At 43.0% G+C, this 21,234-nt stretch overlaps 1 protein-coding gene across 4 annotated transcripts in view; it reads left to right on the top strand.

Annotated features, from left to right (window-relative positions):
• The first annotated feature begins 6,142 nt into the window (after positions 1 to 6,142).
• Positions 6,143 to 21,234, top strand: part of LOC142564721 (uncharacterized) — a 32,336-nt gene continuing 17,244 nt past the window's right edge. For 2 of the 4 annotated variants that reach the window (XR_012824660.1, XM_075675858.1), the window contains exons 1-3: positions 8,774 to 9,859; positions 15,505 to 15,582; positions 19,898 to 20,042. Coding sequence is in view for 1 of the 4 variants with exons in the window: in XM_075675858.1 (XP_075531973.1) it covers positions 15,577 to 15,582; positions 19,898 to 20,042 (151 nt within the window). In the remaining 3 variants the exon portion in view is untranslated. Of the gene's footprint in view, positions 6,215 to 8,773; positions 9,860 to 11,383; positions 11,472 to 15,504; positions 15,583 to 19,897; positions 20,043 to 21,234 lie in introns of those variants that run through there. The other 2 variants (XM_075675857.1, XR_012824661.1) reach the window with 2 other exon arrangements.

Raw genomic sequence — 21,234 nt, 5'->3', positions numbered from 1 at the left:
TGAAACATATCTTAACGAACTGCCTTGACCGAAACGTCACGTTCTCCCAACACGTCAGTACTATACGTAGGTAGCAAAGTTATAGTCAACAAAAACGTGATGGCAGCGTAGGTTACACGGGTAAATTACGTGCTTCAAAACAGGAGCTCTTCAAAACTACGTCAGCAGAGCAGACGTAAGTAATCAAAGAGTTTCAGGTGTTTTCAGATACAAGGTTTTCTATACTCTGGCCAAATTTGTGGCAGAGAAAACTTCGCCGTCAAAGTCATTTCTTTCCTTGCAGAATCGCACAATTTCATTGGCAGCTGACGACTTATAAACTTATTTTGTTTTGTTGGTACGGCACCTTTAGGGCCGTTGGCATTACCAAGGGGATTGAATTATGAAAAAAGAAAAGCAAAATATGCAGCTTATACTAAGTTCTTGATCATACGATTCTAGGTTAAAAAAGTATGAGTCAAAAACAATAGAATAGTAAAGGTTCTGCAAAATGGGTAGGTTTAAGTTCTTGATCATATGATTCTTGATAAATAATCATGAGTTAAAAAACAATGAGATAGAATGTTTTGTTTCCCATGTGCAGTAACTGACAAGATGCAGATGAGGTTTGTAAAATGAAAAAGAAGAATACAACAGCAGTCAGAGTAGTCACCGGGTATACAATATTAGCAAAGGCTGCCCGGAAACCTGTATGGTATTAGCAGTCGATTTACTCGATTCTGAAGTGCGGCTACGAGGTATGTGAGATCAAAGTCTGCCGAGCGGTTTTTCTTTGGTATAATATTAGTAATTCCTGTTTCTTTCATATGATGTAACTTTATTCTTTATTTCATAAGGTGTTGTTTCCAATTACGATTGCATGACTCCACTGTGTCTAACTATACTATCAGTTATTTTGTATGATGTGCGATAGGATATAACGCTTCTATATGTATATATAAGAAGTATGAGTTAAAAACAATAAGATATAAAGTTTTGTTCTCTATATGCGGTAACTGGTAAGATTTAGATGACGTTTGCAAATCCGAGAGGCCTCCGAATCAATCATATACGGTCACGTGGAGTTCTTTAATGGGCACCTAGATCTGAGTACACGAACTTTTTTGCTTCCGACTTAGACTGGTGGTCACTGCGAGGCGAGTCACACGAAGCAAAAAAAGATTGCAGTGTTTCTTTGGGACTAGGTGGTGACATACTTTACGAAATAAACATATTCGGTAAAATGTATGACGAGTGACAACCGGGGTTTAGTTGTAACGACGTAGTTTGACGTCCCGAAGAAACGCTAGTGCTATGCGGGATTCCGTAACCGAAAGCTCCTGATTTCTGCTTAGTCATCGTGACAAGTTATTTGCAGATGGCTGCAGGCGCTACAAAAATGTTGCATATGTCTATCATCAAGCCAATGGCATAGATGGAAGCCTCTGATGATCACACTTTTTTGTTCTCAGTTTGACTTAAGGCGAAGGCATCATCAAGCTACTTTGTTTTTAAATGCTGTAGCATTTTCTCACATGCTTGTGCGGGAATATAGTTAGCTCCATTTATTTTCTAGAGCATTACCTATTCTGGTTCCGCTACCAAAACTTGCTGAGAAAAAAATAATACTATTATACAGGTTCTGACAATTCTGTGCAATGATAACTTCATTATGCCCGAGCTGTTTCTTCAATTCAAAGAGCCGGTTTTAAGGGCACATTCTCTGAATGATAACTTGCGCTGGTTCCGCGCTATTTTCGGACAAGCCATACAAATTTTTCTGTGCTCGTTTTCAAGCATTCCAATCGGCCAGTCATATTGCATTTAAGCTGTAATCATCTCAGAATGTAACTTTTTTATGTTTTCAACAGTACTTATTTATGTGGTAGCGTATCGAACCTGTGACCTTGCACTCAACAGCAGAACGTCATGGCCACACTGCGCCACAGCGGCGGGTAATTTAATATTCCTCCTTAATTTACCTTTAACATTCGAGGTTGTGTAGCAGTAATCATCTTGATCGTTCACATTACTAAGTTGCAGTCGGCATTACATACGAAAGTTGCAAACGATATCCTGTCAGAGTAGTCCATGAGTTAAAGCCAAGCGTTCGCCTCACTTGTAAAGAATATTTAAAACACTTTATACAAAGCATAGTCGCCTTAAAGGAAGTTAAATGTGGCCATTATGCATAAAATATTAAAGCTTGTCCGCTGGGCCAACGCTCTTAAATGGCCCGCCGTACTCCGGCTGGCCGTAACACCGGGAAAATATGGAAGAGAATTGAAGCCACGCTCGAAGCAACAGAAAACGCTACTTGCCGTCATCAATAAAGCCAGCACAAAAATAAAAGTGCATTAACATATAGCAGGTGTCCGTTGGCAGACCATCAGAATTTAGAAAGACACATGTCCAACAGGTGCTTTAACTCGCCCCAAAGTTTCTCCTGAGTAAAGCCGTACACAATAGGCATTGTGTATACCGGTCAAAGTCCTATAGGTTCACATTCTAAGATCTTCAAAGTTTTCCATGGATTTTTCCCGCGCAGATGATCAAGGAAAACTGGTCATGCACAAATGTAACTGTCTCTTCTTCGTGCCACTTAGCCGCAAAGGCAAGTCATACTGCCTCCTCTGCTTTAATGCGTTTTATCCAAGCACATTACAGCAACAAAGTGTGTTCTGACTTCCCTAAGATTCCTTTCCTTGCTCTCTATCTATTTCTCTCTCTCTCCCACTCAAACCTGAACACCTTAATAAAAAGTTTTCAACACTTCTTCTCTACGCACACTTACTTCTTAAGTAGTCATCAGTGAGCATGCATTTTACGGGAAAAACAGTACCGAAAAACCGATTGAAAAGCCAAGAGACGCGGCAAACTCAAGCATGTGGTAAATAGTTAACAATTAGACAAGCACATAGTTACAGCCTTTCTCAGAAATTACAAATAATGAAATAGGAGAATACACGAAATTGTAAAAAAAAAAGAAAGAGGAGACATGGGCATGCGATGCATCGCACGCGTAATGCGAAGACGTGGGATTGTTCCCCACCTGCAGCAAGTTATTTTTTCATCCACTTTCATTGCCTCTAATTTATTATTTCTTTACTTCTATTATTAAGTACAAGTCATTTCCCCTATGTTTTCCTTTGTGCCTTTGTTGTCTTCTCATGATAGGATTAATAAAAATCGGGCCCCTCGGTTAATCCCCTTTCTGCTTGTTCGTATACTTCACGGGTGATTTTCGTCGTCCGTGACGACGCAGTGTAGTCTAGTTCAAATGAGAATCTATGCTCGCAAAAGCTGACGGGAAGAACATGCTTAAAGCACGTCGAAACAGCTGCGTATGTATCCGGCTTCACATCCCAGATGAATATTTTACGTAATCACTTACGGGTTCGTTGGTAAGGGGGGTTTAAAGGCAATGTGGGCATTATAATGTCGCACGAGAATATACACAAATAAACTCCTTTAGCGTTCCCTAGGAACCCATGAAAACCAGTTTTAATAAATATTTCGTATCACTGTCCCATACAATATACGCCCCTTGATTGCGGTAGGCGTGACGACCTTCTCGTTCAATACAGATTGTGTTTGTCTCACACCACGCATCGGCTGGATCGGTCAGCGGGCCATGTCTACTTCGCAAGTCCGAACAGCTGTCACAAACGCTTCTGCGAGACAGGGTAAAGCTGTGACAACGTTGGCAAATACTATAATGCTAGATGTCAGCATGAGAACTGCGAATAACACGTCAAGGCGTAAACAAGTCCTCGCGCGGTTCGCTTTATTTGAAACGCCTGCTTGGAAAGCGCAGGGAGAAGTTTTCGGCGCCCAGGCAGGGCCCGATCATACGCGCAGCCATTTCTAATAATCCAAACAAAAGAGAAGTTTACAGAAAGATAGAGGCCTGAAGTCAACAGTGGTAGAACAAGGGAATGTCGTTCAAGCGAACGTTTCTGCAAATTGGAAGCGATTATCTTCATAGTTCTTGCTTTCTTAAAAATCCGGGCAGAGTGGATTGACAGCGCCTACATATACACGTAGATATTTTTCCGTGTTTGTTACCCCACTTCTTGGAAGGAGCCAACGACCCTACCGGCACCTGTTCGCCTTTACGTCACAACACCAAACCTCCGTCTTCCTTCCCCTTCTTTACCCGTCCTTTTTTTTTGAACGCTTTGACTTCAGAGGTAATACTCTATACGCACCGTCTTATTCTACTCCTCGTGCCCCGTTGAGGCACTAACGCAGGGACATATTCACAAAGGTACGATATGTGCGCGATGCAACTATAATGACACCGATTGTCGGTGCTGTTCCTATCACGTAGCGCAGAGCGAACGCAGACACAAAAAGGACCTATATACGACAGCACAAAGCGTTAACCTCCAACAAAGTTTTACTTCCACAGGCATGCATATAGGGTCGCTCAATATCACATGAGATGCGCGACAATGAATATTTCATGAGAAATGCAAGTTCCTTTTCACTGAGGTTACAGCACTCGAGGCCTATAGGCTAGAAATAGCTTCGGCTTCATTGATATGTCTAGTTAGCTTGTCATGCGTTTTTATAGCAGCGCAGGTGCTAAGCAGTGCTTCGCAACCATAGGACTTGCAATAATTAAACAGCAAGCCACGCGAAGCGCGCATATTTTAAATTGTAGCAACGCCCCCAACATTGCTGCCATAGAGCAAGTCCAATTTTCCACCATATAGTACCAAGGCTATACCCCACTCAGTGTCTATATCGTCACCACAATCAATGGCTGTATGACGACAGCCAGTTGTCGAAGAGAGTGATTTCCGTGTCATACAGCGTAACAGAAGGTATACCATCAAGAAGCCTCCTCGTAAGCTCACTTGGTACGTGACGCCAGCGGTTAGAATAATGTTATTACACTTCCGCCGCTCTGGCCGCCATCAGCGCTGGCTGACTCTCCCAGTGCTATAATCTTGCAGACGTGCACAAATACCCAAAAAAGTGGACGGGAGGAGGACCGCCAGGGTAGCTGAAAGACCTGCACGTGTAAAGCCGGAGGTATGGGCTTTGCTTCCACCGGCAGCAAGTCAACTTTTCGTCTACTTTCATTTCTTTTTCGTGTTGTTATTTCTGTATTTCAATTAAACATGAATAATTTCTTCAATGCCTTTTCCGGCTTCGTTGTCTGCTTCTGTTCACAATAGGACACGCATTTCACCCACGGTTTCCTAATTCTCAGTGAGGACGAACCTGTGTGCCGATAATGTGGAAGTATATCAAGTGTTCTACATATTTTGGTATCACGTCTCCGACTAAAAACAAAAAGAAAAGAAGAAAAGGTACTTGTATTTTCACAAGGTAAATAGAAAATATTGCGTTTATTTAGATGAAAATGGAGATGACAATGTCTTGTTATTCGAAAACAAAGAGAAGGTTGCGACAGTGAAAAGCCTATAGGGAAAGTAGGAGACGGAAAATTGCGCGTCGACGTTGGCACAAAGGCCCTACCCTTTCGCTTACATGGCTATGTCACTGCTTGTGTGTGGCTGACCGCAATGGCACAAATAGTTTTATGCATCGCAGTGCTGTGTGCTCCTACTTATAACGACCTGTCCGCATTTGCCATAACTTCAACCCATGATTTATGGACACCCTACTGCTGACAATCAATTTAATAGAGTGGCTTGGAATTTCTAGTCATATCATAAGAAGCCAACAAACACTGATACCAAGGACAACATAGGGGAAATTACTTGTGCTTAATATATGAAAATAAAGAAACTATAAGTTAATGAAAATTAAAGTGGATGAAAAAACAACTTGCCGCAGGTGGGAACCGAACCCACAACCTTCGCATTTCAAGGCACTTGTTCTCCAGCACACACCTACTCCCGATACTCGTTTTTTTTTTGGCATAATAGGAAATAGGAACTTAACTGACGCACCTGCAGAGTGCCCTTGGAGTTAACAGTATGAACCAGTTCGTGTGAACTGATTGTTCGAATTCGTTCAGGTTTGAAGGCCCGCGCGAAAATACAGGACGAAAGAAAGACAGTACGGCAGAAATTTCCAGAGTCGCCCACTACGGCGTGTCTCATAATCAGATCGCTGTACTGACGCGTAAAACTGTTCTCTTTTTTTTTTTTTTTTTTTTTTTACTGCAGGACTATAAGCCAAGTTTATTGTTCTATCACAGGTCGGGAAACTCGCGCTTGAGTCGACGCAGACTCGCCTATGCTGACACCAACCGGTGAGTACGAGTTTGAGTGAGTCTGAGTGCAGCCTCGATAGTTATGATTTTGGCGAACCTGGGTCCAAGTGAGCTTGGTGACTAGGATTTCCGATGTATCCGAGTCCGAATAAATTTACGCGGTGACCTTTTCCAAATTTTCCGGAATTTTCAAAGATACCCTGTGGCTGATAGCATATGTCTGGTCCTTGAGCAGGATCATTCGAAAATGCGAACATTACTAGCACGAGAAATCGAAACACATGTTTGAAGTTTGTTTATTTGAAGCTTTTTTTCTTTCTTTGTTACAGACAGAGAAAACAAGAGCTAAAGGCCATGTGGCCTGACAAAGGCTCTTGCTCCTAAGCGCGTTCGGCATACATGACAATTCAGTGCAGCAAAAAAGCATATATAGCACAAGAACAGGTGATTACGCTGTACAAAAATACAACTAAACAAGATAGTTTGTACACTATCCAATTACTACACAAAAAGACATCCTACGCTTCAAAATTTTTTCTTGTACATTCACCATAAAGCGTAGATTAAAACATACATATATAGTGCATAAAAATGTTAGTGCAATAGCATTTTATTCATAAGTAATTTAATAATGTAGGAGAAAGGTTTTTATGCATTGTTTAAAATGGAGTGCATAAAAATCAATTTTCTTGTTCAACTACGTGTAGTAGCCTAGGTATTTGATAGTTTAGATCCGGACGTCCGTAGTTAGTGCGCGTAAATAGTATCGTTCTGATTTGAATACGTAATGGCTATCGAGGAGGAGAAGAGGCTAGGCTAACAACATGGAGTGTGTTTTTTATATGTAAGATAATCCATAATAAAAAAAAATTGGTTTGCTCGGATCAATGAATGTTCGCCGAAAAGATTGTGTGTGGGTAAGTCACGTGGCCTACCATGGTAGCTTTCGAAAATTCGGAATACTAGTTTCTTGCGGGTTTAGCTGTCGTTGGTCCCTCAAATCAAGGTACAATAACTTAGCTTCGAGTAAAAAAGGTCATAGTATGTTGCTTTCTTTAGCCATAATGGTATCAGATCACCAATTTTATACATACCGCCGACTACTTTACTAAGATCACTGCTCAGCTTGTTGACATGATCGTCCCAGGAGAAGTTCTCCTGAAACCATACCCCCAAACACTTTTGCGTTGTTACTTGCTCTGGCCTCTTCGCGTGAAATAGAACAGTTACATTAACAGGCAATGGCTTATCTATCGGTTGGAACATTATATACTTGGTTTTTTTACATTCGATTGTAGTTTGTTTATTTACAGTCATTGAGATAATAAATTCAAGTAATAATTTATTTCTTTTTCTAAGCACTGCATGAAAGAATTTGCAAAGATTAGTATCATCCGCTTACATGATGTTATTAGGTGAGGAAGAAACGTTAGGAAGGTCATTAATATAAAGGTTAAATAATACAGGACCAAGTATGGATCCCTGTGGCACGCCAGTCTGTGTTTTGAGAAGTGAGGAAGTCGCCTGATGAAATGAAACATTAAGTTCCTCAATATATCTAATGCCGCACCACGTATACCGTAGCCATAAAGTATGGACTGAAGTACAACATGCTTTACACTGTCAAACGTCTTACGCAGGTCAGAAATAAGTGAATTTTTGTTAATTCCAAAAGGCGAATTGTTAATTGGAAACGATAATTCAGTGAATTACCAAAAGCTCAGTAATTACTGTCTTAATTAATTACTTTACGGCAAATATTGCAATATACGCATTGTAGCCGGTGAGTCTGGGTGACGTACACACTTCTGTTGAACCTTCAGGAAGACACCAATCCCGAGATATTGTTTCCCAAAGTGTGGGAAGAAGTCACTCTAGTGCTTCATGCATAAACGAGCGTTTTCTTTAAAGAGTAAGCTGAACAAAGTGCAGTTTTATGACGAGCTTCATGGTGCACATCTCCAAACTTGTGCCGTTATGGAAATTCATTCCAAGTGCATTTGCCTGGCAAGCTTACCGCCTAAAATTCGTAAATTGCAATATGTTCCGTAAAGTAATTAATTAAGAAGGTAATTAGTTAATTATTTTCATTAGTTGAATATGTGCTTCGTTTTCTCGAGCAAGTAATCTCCGCCTCTCGGAATAATCAATGTGAAGGACTAGGATTATCTGCAACAGGCTATCTTTAAAAATTCTGGGAAAACCTAAAAATTATTACCCCGTATATTTTGTGAGTCGTAGTGAGTCTGTTTTGCCGGCATGTGAGTCCAATACATTTGTATTACCTGCAGGTGGGCTTTCCTCTGATAGAGGAAGAATTTAAATTACATAACTTGCGTCCCGCGTAGCCGACCGGCAGCGACGGAAAAACCCGGACTCAAATTTCGCGCCGTTTTCGGTATTCCATGCTAACGATTAATTTGATTAACTGCAAAGCGATATCAAGTAGATCGGTTTAAGCAAAGACGGTTTATTGGCACTGTTCTGACCCTTATTTGCTGCTTTCGGCTTTCTTTTCGCGGAATGAGGCATTTTGCGGAAAACATGGTTTCATGATATGGCGACAGGCGTCACCATAGTCGTTTGCGAGTGGCGCGGGACAATGTAAACACAAGCTGGCAGCATGCGGCTACAGTTGCTGTACGTTCTACCTGTGGTTCTACTTCTTTAGATGCTCATTCGTGTGTCATTCGTTGCTTACGCAATGTAAAGTTAGTGGCTATAGTCCAGTGCCACCAATTTTTATGGCACAGCTTTTATTGTGGTAGTGCGATCATTGTAGCGGCGACGTTCGCGCCAACAACAGCCAGTACCGTCACGCGTCGTATGCACCATGGGGACGTCTAGCACGGACTGTCAGAGCTGCCGGAGTATGCTAAGCTTCAGGGACCTGAAAGAGTGCGGTCGCTCGTGCCGACCTGGCGTACCGAGCGGCGCGACGTTTTACTGCGGCCTTCGTGTCACTAAGGTCGTCTCCGTGGCCACGATACGATGTCGTAGGTACCTGGCGCACACAGACACTTGGCTCGTATCCCTAGACGACGACACCGACTCGATGGAGGCATATCTCGAGAATGGAGTGGCGAAAGCGGGCGGACTGTCGACGCTGGAATCCGGAATACGCGTAGTGGCTACTGGCGTCCTGCGTTGGACGCGTGCTGGGTTTCGATTGTCACTGAATGCCATCAGTTGCCTGACGGACTTGACCGAAGAGATACGACTGAGGCGGGCGCAGGTGGCGGCATACCGTCACTGTCTACTGGCCGCCAAGGAACGGTGGGCGCGCGAAGCGGCCAGAGTGATGTTGTCCACAGTGCTGTCGTACGGCAACCGCCATCGTTTCGAAATCACCGAACAGCACGTCAAGCTTGCCGTCGAGGCCGCCCTTACGCACCGGCGGCCTGATGAATTTCGGTCCTGTGCTGACACAATGTGACCGTGCATCAGTGACTTATTTCGGCTTTAACACACCTCGCCTGCCTTCCCGCCTTGCTGAAAAGGGGACATCGTATCTGCTACCATTGCAACGCACAGGTCGAGCCTGTCATAACGTAGATATTTACAGAATCTCTATTGCGTTATTGGCAGTTGTGCGGTTGCCTTGCCATCATTGAAGAGACGTGTATTAGTTTAGCTGCTTGATGCCAACTGTACCCTGTGTCAGGAAAGTCCAAGAACTGATTTGTAAGTTATGTTTCTATGATATTCAAGCGCAATAAATGGGCGTTATAGAGCAGCTTCGTGTGTGCTCAGAGTAGACGTAGACTTGCAAGAGCTATGTAAGCTCACCAGGCAGGAGAGAGCTGTGTTTAGCATCCCACTCTTCAATTTTAGGTACATTTAGTTAGATGTTGCATGATTGTAGTAACAGTCACAAATTCTAAGCAGAGGGTTGAGTTGTGCATGAGGCTAGCAACAACCCTGAGTACTACTTAAAAAGTAACTCAGCAAGTATGTACCGACAAAGCATCATCGAAAAGTTGTGCCTTTAAATGGCACCAAAGTTTTGGGGGTGCAGAAATTCCGTGAAAGACAATCTCGGAGTCAGTAGCCCGCTAACACCACATAAAGCCCAAACCCCATGAGAGCAATTTTGTGCACGACGGCGCAACGAAACGGGCCGTTGCTCGATCACTCAGTTCTGGAAACCTAGAATTCATAGCTTGTCGCCCGGCAGTGCTGGGAGCAACTAGTCAATAGTGTGAAGCTGGAACTGGATGTATGTGCTACCGATTGTCACACGGAACAAGAAAATGACTAAGTTTTGATACATGCAAGGATGAAAACCTACTTAAATATTTTATGGTGTTCTCTATACTAAGACACATCAACCTAACTAATAAAGCACGCATTACACCAGTTTCAACGTGTATCTGCTGCCCTCATACTGGCAACACCAGGGACACGTTGCTAAAAATTATCGCTCACGTGGGGTTTGACTAATAGGCGACGAGCCATCTCCAGTGCTTTGCTTGTCGTCATCATGTGCAAGGTCTCTCGTATGGGGTTTATACTTAACACTGCAAATTGGGAATGTGGGATGCAGTTACTGCGTGAAAATTACCATATTTCGGTGCACATGATATCAGAAGATGTTAAATTTAATGGGCATGTGTATTCCAGGTCTTGCATGATGATTTAAATAATGCAAACTGAACACAAAAGTTTTCCTTCACATATGAGCAAACAAACAGAAAGAAATGAAGCAAATGCTGGTAAACTTTTAAGAAGGGACAGAAGTGATTCTACATATGTGTGAAGCATCACTGTCGGAGATGAAACTTGATGCGCATGACCCTCGAATAAAGTGACAAAGAACCAAATATCGAGTTTGCTGTTCACCTCCCTCTAATATAGCATTTAGAATAGACAACGTTGATGGCATTTTTTATGCTGGATGCTTAGTGCACCAAGATATGTGTCTGAAAAACAAACACCAAGCCAAACTTTACATGTGTGCTAGAACATTTGTGCTAAGTAGTTCAGCAGTGCCAATCTGATGTGTTGTTGTCTAGACAGTGTTTATTGTTGCAAAGGCAATGCAGTGGTCCACAATGTGGCATCTGGGCAGGAATATTTGTCTAAGTGCTATATTGCTGCTCTACTACCTCTGCCATATTCACTCACCCAAGCTATTGCTCTCGATTTTTTTTTTTTTTTTTTTTTTTTGCTTATGTGAAATTGCTGCTAAATGGGAGTATCGTGAAGTGGCAGCAGTCGAAACGTCTGCAAATAATGTGCTGAGGAGCATTCCGGATGAAGCTTGTCCTGCTTGTTTCCATGGCGTCCATAAATGGTAACAGCTACATGTGGATAGCCAAAGGGGCTATCTACGTGCAGTCTCATTGGTTCTTTCTCTCTGTGTGTGTATTCAGACCGCATTGCAAACATGAACACAAGCTACCTACTTTGACAATACCTTGACTCATTAGTTTGTAAGTTGTGTAAATTATTCTTTATCAGATCAGCCATGCAACCTTTCTGACAAAGGTTGTGAAAGCCAAAGAAGGCCATCTAGCAGCAATGCTAAATGCTTTATCAGATGAAATCGATGATTAGACTAGGAGGGGCGTTCTGAAAGTAAGTTTCGTCATTTTTTTTTTAAGAGAATATGGTACACCACATGAGACAAGCAATCGCCACAAGAATCCATGCCCGTTGTTGGAGCATCAGCGGAGGAGGAATGATGCATGCGCAGAGTGGCGAAGAAATAGTAGCAGCAGACCGGCGTGCCCGAGGTTATTCGAGTACGAATCAAGATGGCAGACAGACGTGTGCTGACAGCATGGTCGCCAATGGGCGTACATGTTGTTATCTGGTACGAATGGGCAAGAGGGACTAGTGTGTCCATCATCTGTGAACGCCTACAGATCATGTATGGTGAATAGGTCATGTCTCAGGCCTTGCATCGCAGGGCACCAGGTTTTACCAGAATGGTTTCTTTAAACTGATTGCACACTATGACAAATGTCTCAGTGTCGGTGGCAACTATGTAAAAAAATAGTGCAAGGTGTATAGTTCATGATGCCACAGTATATTTTTCTTTTTCAGTAATGTTTCCATCTGAAAATAAATTCCGAAACTTACTTTTGGAATGTCCCTCGTACATCTCATTGGTCAGGAAGTATTCATACTAAGAAGAAAGGGGAGCAGAGCGCACCAGCCAAAATGGTGTGGTTGAAGGGATTAGAAGACTTCCACATGAAAGTCAAAATGTCTTCCAGCCCTTTTTACTACTCCACTTTGGTCAGTGTTCCACCTTTCTTAAAGGGTCCCTAAAGCAATTTTTGCCCTGCATAAAAGTTGTGTTTAAATATAGTCTCTGTCACGGAATGGAACCTCACATGAATTTTATGCCTGCGCGCTTTAGTAAAATAGCTACAACTGGTTAAGCATTGCCATCCTCTCAAGCCTGTGGTGTTCCTGCTCAACTTGTATTCCCTGTGGCCATGGCTATGCCCTGCCTTTTTGTTCACAACATCATGTGGCAATGTGCTGCCTACTTCTGGTTGATTTGAACCAAGTGTATTCCCGTGTCTATTTCCAATGCAGTTCTTTTCATTACTGTAGTGATTGGGTCCTGAAAGTGAAGTTTACATGCAGCGTTTGCGTCTTCTACTGAGCATTAAGAACAGTAGTTTACTCCTTGCAGGCAGCTTCAGTGCAAAAATACAAATGCTATATTACTAGCGAGTATAGCACTGATACCATTCATGTCTCTGCAGCCATGAGAAAACCCTTCCAAGTTGTGCTGTCAGCTTTTGCCAAATGCACTATTGATGGCCTTCCTCACATTCCTCTTCATCTTGTGTGTTACTTCATGCAGCCTTACAAGTCTACCACAAAGACCGGCTTTCTTTCCTTGCACATATGGCATAAGTGCCTTTGTACAGATGACAGCTACCGCAGATATATGCAATCTCAAGCCAAAGTATGCCATTGGCCTAAAGGAATGTTTGCATCTCTCACGTTTGTGTTCTTTTTTTAATTTATACAGGTATAGAAATGACTATATATTACATGTTTTAATAAGCTCAGTGGAGCGGCATGGTGGAAGTATACACAGTGATGTTACATAGGAAGCCACTCATGTTGCTCAATCAAGGTTACATCGGTCTCCTGTTTTAATTATAATGGGCAAAGGTGGTTGAAAACATGCGGAGTATCGCATTGCAATATGGTAGTGATGAAGATATTTGAAACCTCCTAGTAAAGTACATTCTCTATGCAGAGCACTTAAATTTGTTTCCTGACAATCCAAAGCACCTACCCTACCAACTCAGTGCATTTCTACACAACTGTCAAATTCATTTTTGGGCCCCTAAATGTTCTGTTGAATGATTCAAATAGAAAAAAAATGAAATCTTGTTGCAAAGTGTGAGTGAAATCAAGGCTGCTGTTAGTGCTAAATCCTCTTAAATGTTGCTGGACTGAAGACCCCTGAAGTCACTGTACCTTTCAAGTGCTTGATAAAACGTGTTGCACTTGAGTTGCCGATTGTAATTGAGGTGCAGGGGACAGCAACCTGAATCAAGGTACTTTCTTCGATGCTCTTGAATGGTAAAACAGCATTGCTTTCCATCAATTCTACTAAGTGCCATGGCATTTCAAGCGTGGCATTTTCTTAAAAATATTTAGCTAGCTTGTGCTATAAGATAACTTTTTGAATTTCTTTGTTCTGTCTTTATCATTTCCTTTATTCAGCATTATTATCGTATCACTATAAGAAGACTATAAAAAAGAGTTTTGGAGTTTTAAGTTCCACATCCACAATCTGATATGAGGGTCACCATAAGGGGGGTCACCGGAATATTAACCACCTGGAGTTCTTTGATGGGCACTCAATGCACTGCACACAGGCATTCTTGCATTTTGCCCCTGTTTAAATGTGGCCGCCATGGCTGGGATTTGATCCCGCAACTTCATGCATAGCAGCGCAACACCATAGCTACGCCACCACAGCGGCTATATCAGAAGCCCATGAATTTGCAAAAAGCCCCTGCTTTGTGACGTTAGGTATGTTGCTTCTTGCCACTACATCTGGTATGCATAAATGTGCCAAAAAATCAATGCGTTGGGCAGTTTCTCATGAAGGGCGAAACATTGAAAGCGATAGCAAGGTTTAGCACTGCACTGGATCTCCTTGCATACTGTTGAAACAATACGCAGAGGGGACATCTTGGCACAATGCAGCACGGAAGGCAACTTTTGTTGCTCAGCAGAAATGGGGCCCTGGCAGCTACCCAGCATCGCACAAAGCTACCCGGCATCGCATCCACTCAAACACTATGTGCATGCAGCTGCACTGCAAGGGCACATATGCTTGTCTGCAAAATGCTCATGCCAGCAGCAGAAGACGGAATGCTGCCCTGGCTCCAATGAAGAGCCAATTGAGTAGAATGTGGCTGTGCATCCACTTGGCTTAGTCACTTTCACAGCCCAACGCACTGTGCATCTGTTGCATCTCTGGGGGCCTCCTAACTGTCCACACTCAAGCCACACAACGACCATGACAGCACACCAATGGCAAAGGTGCACCTTGACCATCTGTATAATTTCTATTACAATAATTTGTATTGGGCTGTGCCAGTCAGCACAAAGCTCTCGAACCTTCCTAAATGCACAAACACACTCTGTTACAAGGTTGAAGAACGAAAAGGCACACATTAGCTCATGATTACAGCCACTTGACAAAGTGGCACAACCCAAACCTTGGCTATTTTAAGACAGTAGCATTACCATCTTTTCCTAGTGCTCTTACCAAGTGCAATAATCAAACAAAAGCGAAACTGCTGGCTTTTGATTTGCTTCGAAAGGTTAAATCAACTCTATGCTTCCAAATGCTGCTACCTGCCCTACCAGCTACAGTGAGAAGTACTTAGCAGTTAGAATTTCAATTATTAAATGCGACAACTGCTTAAGAAGATAGATCAACTCGAAGGCAAATTTTCTTTAGCAAACATGTGATTATGCCAGTTGTGCTTTAAGTGTGAATTGACGAACATCCAAACAGATATCACCATGACACTCTGAAGAGGGATCCTGTTGGAGGTTGGTTTTCATGTGGCATGCCTTGTTTTATATCTGCGTATTATGATGTCGGAAAATGAATTTTTCCACCAAGTGCGGTGCTATTTCACTGATAAAGAATGGGCAGAGAGGCCAGAGTTTACGAAGGTGCGGTAGCCAACATAGAGTGCAACTACGATGCTGTGTTTGAGATGGGCAAGAAAGCTGTAAAAGCTTCTTCTCCATTCCATGCGATGTCCGTGTCGCTAGGCTTGTCCATTTTTCTTTTTTTTTTTTACTTTTAACATTTCACATTTCAGGTCTTATACCGGTCATGCAGGAGCTTATGAAGCCCAAGCCAGTGGCACTGAAACCTGTGACCAAGAACGTTAATGCTTGTGAGTATTTTCTCTTATTCATGTACTTTGGAAATATGCATGAGCACCATCTAATTTCGTGCGGGTGATTACAGTTTGGCGCAAGTGCCTTCCAAGGATGATGGCACAATAATGCCTGTGGGGTATTATTAAATTTGTCCGCTGTGATTATAGGTTAATTTTTCTTTGCCAAGGCATTTTATTTTTGTTTATTTTGTTTCATGGAGAAAGCCGTATGGTATTGCATAGATTATTGCACTGCAATCTTGTTGGTGGCAGCCTATTGTCTCTCAAGTCAAGCACTACCATGCATATATATCCCCAGCACATGCACGTGCTTATAATATGGGTGCATATAGAAAAAAACGTTAAGCTATCCAACAAGACATGGCGAGGAATGGATAGTACTGACACCTCGACTTAAACTTGGACAAGAACGCCTTCACTATATTGTTCCATCTCTTCTTAATGGTTATAGTCTCATTAATTTCGATTTGTTTTCTTGTTCGCGCGAAGAGCTTCATACTATGTGTTTAAATAACATGGCTTGAGTTTACTTGTGTGTACGTATTGCTGTTTCGTGTATACTTTAGCGATTACTTGTTATGCTTATCTGTTTGTGTGTTTTTTAATTGTACAAGTTCCAGTACTGCCTCCCTGCTGAACATTAGGTTTGTAGACTTGTCAAGCTGCCCTGGTGTAGCTTTTTTCTGCAACTCCTCCCTCTGTATCATAAAATGGGAAAATAAAATTGAAATTGAAATATTTCGAACAGGTTGCAGCTTTAACCATTTGCACCATATTTCAAGAGAGTTCTAAGCTGGTCTACAGTTAGCTTTCGTTCAGTATGTGTTCTGCTCTATATCTATTGTCCTGTCAGCTGTGCTGTTCTCGATGTTACATCACATTCTGTTTACAGGGCGAATTTTGTGCAGGAAATGTCTGCAAGAATTTCAGTTGTTGTTTACTGCAGTATGCAAGTTTGATGCTTATTTGCAATAAAAGGGAGCAGACCTGGACCACATCATACCAAATTTTGTAATGTCACAAGGACGAAATGCAGAAATTTATTGGAACTTATCATCCCCATTTACGCTGCTTTCTGGCGTTCCAAGGACTGGCTGATAGGATGAGCAAATGGGCATGCCAGTAATCCATGATTGAAGACATGCAGTTCACGGTATAAACAACACAAGAACGAGACAGGATAAGTGCAGCTTTCAACAATGTTTAATATGTAGAGTAGATATATTAAAAGAGCCACGGAACATGCGATCCTGTGATAAGACCAAGTAACAGGAGCCAGAAATAAAACCAAGATGATATGTAAAAATGCCTGTGTAACATGCACACGTTAAAGAACCCTAGATGGTCAAAATTTATCCAAGGCTTTATGTAATCAGATTGTGGTTTTAGCATATAAAACCTCAGAATTACATTTTTTCAAATCAAGCTGGTACGTGTGAGTTTACAAATTGCCACCCTGAAAGCCATGCTGCCATGCACAATTAAAAGAATCATAAGCTTATTATCTGACATTTCAATGGAGGGCACACGCGATTCCAAAACATGGCGAACTCTGCGGCTTCAGTAATTTTCCTGGTGACCTTCCGAGTTGCTTCTGCCAATTACGATGCACGCTGGCATGCACTCACAGTTTCTGTAATAAAAACTGAGATGTCCAGGGGCAGTGTTGAGAGAATTAGTTGAATATTCACTAAGCTCCTTCCCTAAATGTTCCCTGCACTTGTTCAGACTTGTTTTTCTGTGTCCTTTCCCTATTGCACTGAATATATTCGATTAATACGGCTATCGGCCAGATCAAGTCACTTTTATATTATTCAGCCTCATGTAAACAACCAATCCAACAAATTTAACCTCTTTTTGTTTACGCTGTGGGTACACCTCACATATCTCCAGGTGCCCACACGTAAGTACAAAATTAACAAAAGAAAATTTGCGGCGTTATACCCAGCACAAATACCATCTGTGCTTTGTTGTGTCGTAAAACTGTTGTTAAGTCTTTTTTTTTTTTTGTGGCCTTTTGCAATTAACTGTTTGTGAGAACCTGGGTGTCAGCAGCCCTGTAAACTTTGTCCCTTTCCAAAAATATGCTCTTTCAACTTCATCACTAGAGAAAGCACTGGAAGCTGTGGAGATGGGTTCGCACAAGGCTCACCCTACAAGCGACGGTCAGGAAAGGGCACGACACTCCACAACGGCACTACGGCAGGGTTCGTCGACTCTCCGACACGGTGCAGAGAAGGCTCCAGAGTCAGATTGCCTACAAACACAGGTTTATTCACCCAAGATACACCACAGTGCAACAGTCACGGCGCTTACAGGCAAAGCCTCACCACAAGACCGATCGAGCATGCGCGCCTGCTGCGCTAGGGCTAACCGGTAAGCAGTCCACCAAGTGCAAGAACGAGGAGTCGTGGGAGCAAAGGTCCCATATAACGAACTTGTTGCGGGCCTGTGAACATCTGCCACGGTGATAAATCGCTCAGCAGAAGAGAGCTCGGGTGGAGAGGGCACCCAGGGGCCGCCACTTGGGAGGCCAATCAGGGCGCATCCCAGTGACACTAGCTCATGCGGTGATTTGACCCCGGGAGGGGGAAGCACGGTTTGCGTGGGAAATTAGCTCCAGCGCGCTAGCCATATCCGCCATGTTGCCGTTACGGCGGCGGTTCCCAGAGATCGAGCTGAGCACAACGCACGAGCTGGGGACGAGGTGTGGGAAGGCACCTCGATCCCCACAAAGGTTGAAAGGACAAGCTAAGGATGTATTCTCGGGTGGTAATTTTTGGAGATATCACTATCCAAGTGTGCTGATTGGCTGGTTAAGCAAAAGTGGTTGAGCTAAGTGGCTGGCTGAACAAAGCCAGTTTACTAATGCAACACACTGTGTGCTACATCACACGAAAGTTACAGTAGTGCCGATCAGTGATCATGCGAGATTATGCTCCCTCATTGACTTCCTCAGAAAAACCGAAAGCGGTACAGTAGAGTCATACGCATAGAATAAAAGGTGTATTTCATTGTTTATTTCACATCGCATGCATACTTTCGAGCCTCGTTGGTAGCTCAGGTGGCAGCGCAACTGCCACACAAAGGCGATGGTCTAACGTTTGCTGTTCAAAGTTGAGTGCGAACCAAAGTTCTTTGATAAGATGAAGAACACTTTGAAATAATTGTGCTGTTAGGTGGATGGCCATTCTCAGCTTGTAAGTTTCTGCAATATTATCATTCTTCAAATTTATTTAAATAATGGCTATAAACCAGGACAGACCAAACTGCAAGCTATGGGTAGCGTCAGCCAAGTAGAAGAAAGAACCATGCAGAAGAAGAGCACTGTTTCGTTGTCTGCACCCTTCGTGCGATGCCGACTGAATGCAAGCATGACAGCACGATTAGTAGCACACAATGGGCGAGCGCTTCTTTTCCTTCCTCCGAGACACGCAGCTGGCTCTCATTGCTGATAGGCTGGCAGGAGAGCTCTTGCATTAACTGTAGTGCATGGAGTTACTTGCTCAGGCAGCAGTGCACTGCCCACTACAACATAAACACATGCAATATTGTGTTTATTCACGCTGGGAATGGTGCATCTTTAGTTCTTGGCAACTAAAACAGTGCTTAGCGGGCAGGACAAGCAGTCAGAAGGCAGCCAGCAGTGTCATAATCTTGGAGACTGAACAAACTTTATTGAAAGAAAGGCACGGAAAGCTCCAGCAAAAGGAGCTTTGGCTCTTGCCTGCGCTATTCTGCTATTGCGATAAAAGGAAGTAGGAAAATGAAAGAGATTTACTTATTTGTTTATGTATTTATTTTTACAATACTGTATATCTCATTGACTGAGACAGGAGAGGGGAAAAAATTTGTATTTCAGCATACATAACAAATGGAAATCAGACTAAACTGGAACACATGCAAATGTAATAAGCTCACCAAGAATGTACACATTCTTTGGGTCAATGCTTGTTCGGCAAAACTGTACAGAGTGCAAAACAATAAGCTACACCAACATGTCATGTGGGCACACATGCCTTGCGGATTACCTAAATGCATACACTTGGCAACCGCCTCTCCTATGAGAGCTATACTTGGACATACCCATAATCAGTGCTAGACTGTAGATGCAACAGCATGAGAGCTTATATTACAGGATCTTTCTGTAATGAATATGAATATGACTGTCTTGCACCGCTACTGGCCTGTATTTTTCTTTCCATTTTAGGAAGACATCATGCATATACATTAATATGCAATACTGATGCTACTGTCAGTGTTTCTTCTCTCTGTTATTATAATAGTTCTTTTTTGCACTTGCAAACAGGAACACAAAGCGGGCAGAAAGAGCAAAGACAGCAGTGGTGAGGTGCAACTCCATGCAGGAAGACGAGGACAGCTCCCATCAAAAACTATGCCAATCCCCATGGAGAAGAAGCAGTTCGCCGATGGCGGCACTACTAACCGCAAGGGTACGTGTTCCCTTACCAACGGGTACATATTGGCACTTCTAAATGCCTTGTGTAGAGCGTTGCTTGCTGCGAAAGCACTTCGGGTATTATTAAATCCTTGAGGACCTAATGACAGTTTGCAAATACAGAGTGTGTTTCTACATGTCTATGGGCATATAGACTCGTGTGCTCGGGTACATGGTGTATGGGCTATATGTGTGTACACAAATAGTCCATACACCAGGTGACCCCGCAGGGGCCTCTGCGTAAGCAGGCGTTTGGTGTGCTGGGACACCATGTACCCGAGCACACGAGGGTTGGGCCCTCCCGCATGTAGCTATGCGTGGCTTAGCCATGTCTGGGGAAAGGGTGATCCTGGGGGTCGAGCCAATGCCAGGTGTTCGGACCTTTAAGGCCCCCCAGCGGAGACAACAGACCTCTTTGGCCTCTGCTTCACATAGACAGCACCTCCAGACCGATCCACCTGGAGAAAATAGGCAGTCACCTTTTCCTGTCTTCCTCTCCAATCTTAGTCATTCTCTCTCGCATTTTCGTCCTTCCTGTCTTCTTTTCACTTCTTCTTACTTCCGAATTTCCTGGTGGCAAGGGTCAACCATGTGTAAAATATTCAGTCTTGGGTATATACATTAGGTTATAGTGGCGGTATTATGGCAGTGCGTAGCTGGCATTTGCAGGTTTCTTGGAAGCTGTAGCGTCCCCTTGTTGGGCTCGGTGTGAGGTGGCTGCCACCGCCACCGAATTCTGAAACCATGTTACGGCAGAAGTGTTCCCCCAACTTCCAGATCGGCCTCTGAAAAACGGTCACACCGATGCACCTCTTCAATTTACCCGGCGAACTAGCCTAGACAACTTCCCACGATATCAATGTCCCACGATATCCCATGATGTCTTACATAGTGAAGGAACAACAAGTATGCGTAAGCTATCCCCTTTCTTAGTGGCGAAATGCCTTATAGAAAAAAATTGATAAATACAGAGCCTCGAAGCAACCAGTGGAGACCTCCTAATAGAATTGAGAAACAGAGAACAAGTGCAAAAGCTATATGATCTCGCCAGTATTGGTGAAATCAGTCACAATTTCCCTCCATTGCTCTCTAAACACCTGCAGGTGCATTACCTCAGAGGAAGATTTTCTCAGCTTGAGTGTCAAGAAACTCCTCAAGGGGTTCCAAGAACAAAATGTGATCAAAGT

The sequence above is a fragment of the Dermacentor variabilis genome, chromosome 11 (genome assembly GCF_050947875.1).
Source record: "Dermacentor variabilis isolate Ectoservices chromosome 11, ASM5094787v1, whole genome shotgun sequence".
NCBI lineage: Eukaryota > Metazoa > Arthropoda > Arachnida > Ixodida > Ixodidae > Dermacentor > Dermacentor variabilis.
Note: the sequence above shows the minus strand (reverse complement) of the source record. Positions and strands in the feature narration are given on the sequence as shown.